This window comes from Henckelia pumila, chromosome 4, assembly GCF_033568475.1.
Source record: "Henckelia pumila isolate YLH828 chromosome 4, ASM3356847v2, whole genome shotgun sequence".
Lineage (NCBI taxonomy): Eukaryota > Viridiplantae > Streptophyta > Magnoliopsida > Lamiales > Gesneriaceae > Henckelia > Henckelia pumila.
In genome coordinates, this window is record NC_133123.1 from 76,181,858 (window position 1) to 76,188,039 (window position 6,182).

The window sequence follows — 6,182 nt, forward strand, 5'->3', positions numbered from 1 at the left end:
AATGCGGGCAACATGAGCGAAGGTCTCATCAAAATCAACCCCCTCAACCTACGTATAACCTTGAGCAACCAACCTTGCTTTGTTCCTAATTATGTTTCCTGATTAAACAGTTTAATTTTTAAAAATCCATTTTGTACCAATGACATTCTCATGATCAGGTGGTGGAACTAAAAACCACACATCATTTTGGACAAATTGCTCAAGTTCTTCATGCATGAAATTTACCCAAAATTCATTATTTAAAGCTTCATTGACATTCTTAGGTTCAATATTGGAAACAAAACAAGAATGCATTACTTGAGAGTACAAGGAACTTATGCATACTAACCCACACATTTTATGGTAGTCCACTTTGTCCTTAGCTCGAGTTTGCCTAGTTCCATGCACATCTCCAATGATCTGTGATGAAGGATGATTCTTTGGTATCTTGCTTGGAATGTCCTTTTCAGTGATTAACTCTGTTTCCTCATCACTTTGATGACTATCCTCATGATCAGTTTCTGGTGGAACCGGTGTTGTGCTTGGTGTTGTAACATCAGGGACAACACTGGGTTTTTCAACAGAAAATTCCAGCAACCCTTCAACATCATCTTTAGCAGTTTTACCTTTGAAATTTGCACAATCATAAAAAACAACATTAATAGATTCCATAATTTTTCTGGTTCTAAGGTTTACATCCTATATGCACAACTATTAGTGGAGTAATCAAGGAACAAACACTTATCACTTTTGGAATCAAATTTTGCTATGTGATTTCTATCATTCAAAACATAACACACACAGCCAAACACATGAAAGTAATTGAGATTTGGCCTTTTTTCCATTAGGATTTCATAGGATGTCATCGAAGAACCAGTTCTCAAATAAACACGGTTGGAAATATGACAAGCTGTATTTAATGCTTATGCACAAAATCTTTTTGAGATATTCTTTGAGCTCATCATCACCCTAGACATCTCCTGCAACGTTCTATTCTTTCTTTCAGCAATACCGTTCTGTTGAGGATTTTTTGGAGCAGAGAACTCTTGTGAAATGCCCTTCTTATCACACAAAAGAAAAAAAATATGAGTTCTCAAATTTCTTTCCATGATCAGTTCTGATCCTTGCAACTGTCAAGACATGCAAGTTAGTGATCTTGTTGAACAGTTTCTTAAAAGCATCAAAAGTTTTTGACTTTTCTCTAATAAATCTCACCCATATAAAACGAGAAAAATCATCAACACATACCAAAGAATATTTCTTACCTCCATAGGACCCATCAAATCTATATATAAAAGTTCAAGACACCGTGTTGTCCCACAATGTTGTAACACGTGGTGCGACACACGGGTTTGCTTACCTTTTTGGCATGCACCATAGATGTATGGATCACCAGATTTTAGATTTGACAATCCTCTGACAGCTTCAAACTTACTCAAATTATTTAGAGTCTTGAAATTCACATGACCAAGCTTTTGGTGCCATAGACTAAAATAATTAACTTTTGAGTGTCTACAAGTCAATTCCCCACCGAGTTGGTAGCAATTATCAGCTGATCTTATACCTGTCATAACACATCGATTAGCATTATTAAAATCTTCATAGGTATTCTTGTCAAACTTCACATGCAAATTATCATCACACAATTGACTAATCGAAATTAAATTCGCATTAAGTCCTTCAACATGTAGCACATTATGAAGCTTGGAAAATCTTTCCACATTGAGTGTTTCCTTGCCAACAATTCTTCCTTTTGCACCACCTCCATACTAATATCATCAAGTATTTACGATCGAGTATCATGGTTAAGGGATATATATAATTTATGAGATGTGATGTTTGTATGACAGTTCAAATATTTAGAGATTTGACTTAAGATCTGAGTATCAGATTTAAAAGAATTTCAGTGATGTTTCCAGTGTTTGGATCAGTGGGATGTCACTGCGAGAAATTGATTAATTGTTTTATGCTTATAGAAAATGGTGACGATCTGGAATCAGTAATATCAGTTGAGATATCTGATGATCATATGACCGATCATGAATCTAGCAGGATTGCATCAAGTATTTTAGACATAAAGGAAGACAACGACCGAGATATTTATATCTTTGGTTTGACAGGATTGTTGTCACTAATTCACCAAGTTGTCTATAGGATGCACCAAATTGTCATATGATTGGATATTGATTTGTTACAAGCAGAATTACAATTTTGTAGTTACCAGATGAAATTGTTTATTACAATATCTGAGAACAGTTAGTCAGGATTAAGTGGGAATTCTGTTGGGTTCAGAAAATCAAGAATTGTGGACAAAAGTGTTGTCACAAGTATTATGGTTTAGTACAAGTCCTTACAAACCCCGTCACAACATGCGGCTTTTGGGGGAAAAAAAAAAACTAAGAGATTATTACATTATTTTACCATATGAATAGTATAAATTATAAAATAATCAGAACTCCATTTTGATTATTTTTTTAACTGATAAAGCGTGGTTTAAAAAAAACTGATAAAAAGCAAAGACGGAAGGAGAAAAAACATCAATAATTAAAATCAAGTTGTAGCATTCACATGGTTTTATATTATTTTTTGATAAGGCTGCCATAATTAAGAAAGAGTAACTTTTTTGTATGTGACCATCCTTGATTATTTTATTAATTAGGATTTTGTTTTATTGGTTGAATGTTCAATATATTTATTCGCAAAATAGTTAATCATATCAATGTGAATAAGTTTTTTAATTCCTCAAAGATAGTGGATAATATAAAAGTATTATAAATTATAATATAATATTAAATGTTCTTTAATTGGTTTTAAAATTATATGTTTACAAATAATACATGTGGTCTTTGTTCCATGGCAAATTTACTAATATTTCGAACAAATGAGATCGTATTATTTCCAAAGAATTTGGCTATTTCATTTTTATTTTATCATGTTATATCTTTAGATTTTTTATATTAATTAATATAAAAAATTAAATTTTTTGTCCTGTATTTTTCTTAATTTTTTTTTTTCAATCATCTATGTTATCAAAAAAAAAAAAAAAAACTTCTAGTGAAAATCCTGATGAAAAAAAAAGAGAATTAGAAGCTCATTTTCAATTTCAATACAGTTTAAAGTATTAGATTTGCACCATTATCATGAGCTAGTTAACAGTAAAGAAGCAAATGTTTATGTGCTTTAATCCTACATATACATTATTTTTAATAATAAATAATATTCATTTTATTAACTACAAATATATTTTACGAAAAATAATACATTAATTTCAAAAAAGAAAAAAATAATTTAATTGCATATAATTTTATAGAATTATTAATTATGTTTATAATGAGAACATAGATTTATACAAGAATTATCTGAAATGTAATTATTTATTAATTCATCAAATTTATTAGTTTAACAAATTGACTCAAATCGGTACTAAGAAAAAATATTATTTTATGGATTTATCAATTTATAAGAATTACATTTCTCACCCACTATTATTTTGTCCACTTGATTGAAATGAGCTTCCATTTTCTTTTAAATAATGAATATAAATAAATTACTTCTAGAAATATAAATTTTCACCTGGTAAAGTTTTAAATGATAATAATAATATAAAAAAAACATAAAACTTATACTTTCTCTTAGCTTCAACAGTCTACCAATTCAATCATCTTCTTCCATAGTTGAAGTTGTACCAAGCTTTCTCCAAGTTCTTTAGTTATGGCATCTGCAGCTGTAGCTTCTCTTACCAAACTCGTAAACCAGATTTTAAAGTCGTGCATCGATTGGCAGAAAGAAGATGATCCGCCTGCCAAAACTTCAACTACTCATGTCTAAGTATGATTTATGTGAACTCTTGGCCAGTGTTCAGACGTTCAATTCTCATTACCAACATTTAATGGACGAGTCTGTTACACAGGATTTGCCTAACGTAGTTTGAAATCTATTGTGTTAGTCCGAATTCGATACAGACAGCGGATTTCAACTTAAATAATAATAATAATAATAATAAAATTAAAAAATTAAAACGTATTACTATATAAGTTCAAGTCTACATTCAAAGTTTTACCAAGCTTCTCTTACCAAACTCGTAAACCAGATCTCACCCAATCTTCAATTCTATTTGCTTCTTTGTCCCAGAAAAAAGATGGCATCCCACCATGACAACCAAGTTTTCTCGCAAGATTTTCTTCGAATCCGGGATGCTGTGGATCAAGTGTATGGGATGATCCACCATCGCATCCATGAATTTGATTCGTTCATTAGGGAAATTCCGGAGAAAGAAGATAAACTGCCTGCCAAAACTTCAAGTCGTGGCAAAGAATCCACGGTGGGAGTGGATCAAGACTTGATTCAAATAAAGGATCGAGTCATGGGAGATGAGAAGAGTCTCAAAATCATCCCTATCACCGGGATGGGAGGTATTGGCAAGACGACTCTGGCTAGAAATGTTTACGAAGATAAGTCGACTGTCGACTTCTTCGATACACGTCATTGGGTGACGATATCCCAAGAATATAGCATGCCAAATATTCTTGGAAGTATCCTTTCTATCAAAGGGGAGGAAACCGAGTTTTTAATCGAACGTGTGTACAAAAGTTTAAAGGGTCGGAGATATCTTATCGTGATGGATGATATGTGGCATTCAGAAGTTTGGGTCGAAGTTCGAAGGGCATTTTCCCGACGACTATAACGGCAGTCGTGTGATTATTACGACGAGGTTGTCTGAAGTGGCCTTGAACATCGATTCTGACAGCCGCCTTCATCGGATGCAACTCTTGGATGAGGATCAAAGTTGGGCTCTGTATCGAAGCAAGGCTTTTGTAGACGAGTGTCCTCCTAGTGGCCATTTGGAAGAAATTGGGAAATCCATTGCAAGAAACTGCGAAGGACTCCCCCTTGCGATTGTGGTGATGGCTGGAATGCTGAAAGCTAACAAAACGATCGAGTACTGGGAGAATATTGCAGAAAACGTGAACGTAGCATCCACCATAAATGATGATCAATACTCGGGTATCTTCTCTTTGAGTTACAGTAACTTGCCTCGTCACTTGAAGTCGTGCTTTCTATATTTGGGATTATTTTCAGAGGATTACAAGATCCCTGTCAAAAAACATATTAAATTATGGTTTGCCGATGATTTTCTGGAACCATCATCATCAGAATCATCTAAAAGCTTGGAAGAGTTGGCAAAGGAGTACATAGAAGATCTGGTCGAGAGAAACCTCATTTTGGTGGCGCGTAAGAGATCTAATGGCAAGATGAGATATTGCAAGATCCATGATGTCTTAAGAGATCTAAGCATAACAAAAGGTAGAGAAGAAAGGTTTGTTAAGCATTTCACCTACATGGATAAAAGCAAAATTACTCTTTCAAAACTGGTTGAAAGCCAACAACGCCTGATTATTCATACTGATCAAGCGGGCTTCAAAAAAACCAAAATTTGCAACTCAACAGTTCATACTCTTCTATATTTTGGCTCAAAAACCAGTACACTCTCCTCATTTGCTTCAAAGCTTACATCACTAAGGGTGTTGGACGAACTACTTGTAGATTCCAAGTTTTTCCCCGACCAAATCTTCAAACTAGTTAACTTGAAGTACCTTGCTTTCACCTATAACAAAAGCGATAAATGCCTGATTTCTCCATCCATCTCCAAGCTCCAGAATCTCGAGACCTTGATCATCGAACGGGGCTGTCTTCCTTCCGACTATATGTGTGAAGTAATTCTGCCACTGGAAATTTGGAAAATGCCGAGATTGCGGCATCTAGTCCTGATGAAGGAATACGTCCTTGAGCTTTCCCTATCGCGATGGGCTAAGTGGAACATACTCCGCTCTAGAAAACTTGCAAACCCTTTCGAATGTGATGAATTTCAAATTCACCAAGGAGACAGTTGAAGGTTTTCCAAACCTAAAGAAACTGAGGATTCAATACAATAGCATTGTACCTAAAAAGTGGGTTACGTTTGGGCTTGACAATCTTGTTTACCTGCAAGAACTAGAGGAGTTAAATTTTCGCTTCCATGCGGGCTCCGCACTTGTAGATAGATAACCTTTGGCTACAAATCTTACCTTTCCACAGATGCTTAGGAAGCTCACTTTGACGCACTCTGGAATCCCATGGAAGAAGATGTCGATGGTCGGTTCGTTGCCGAATCTTGAAGTTCTCAAACTGAAGAAAGACTTATTCGTGGGTAAGGAGTGAGAACC

The 6,182-nt window shown here is 34.5% G+C and overlaps 1 protein-coding gene across 1 annotated transcript; it reads left to right on the forward strand.

Annotated features, from left to right (window-relative positions):
- Positions 1-4,117: 4,117 nt before the first annotated feature.
- LOC140861271 (putative late blight resistance protein homolog R1B-17) lies at positions 4,118-5,870 on the forward strand. Its single transcript, XM_073264285.1, has 2 exons — positions 4,118-4,468; positions 4,620-5,870. Exons 1-2 carry the CDS (start codon positions 4,118-4,120, stop codon positions 5,868-5,870), a joined length of 1,602 nt encoding a protein of 533 aa, XP_073120386.1.
- The last annotated feature ends 312 nt before the right edge of the window (positions 5,871-6,182 follow it).

What these genes read in the sequence shown, in the direction of transcription:
- LOC140861271 (XM_073264285.1), top strand. Translation starts at nt 4,118, where the DNA reads ATGGCATCCCACCATGACAACCAAGTTTTCTCGCAAGATTTTCTTCGA. An exon ending in TCTTCGATACACGTCATTGG is followed by an intron (nt 4,469 to 4,619) that starts GTGACGATATCC and finishes TGTGGCATTCAG; the next exon opens with AAGTTTGGGTCGAAGTTCGA.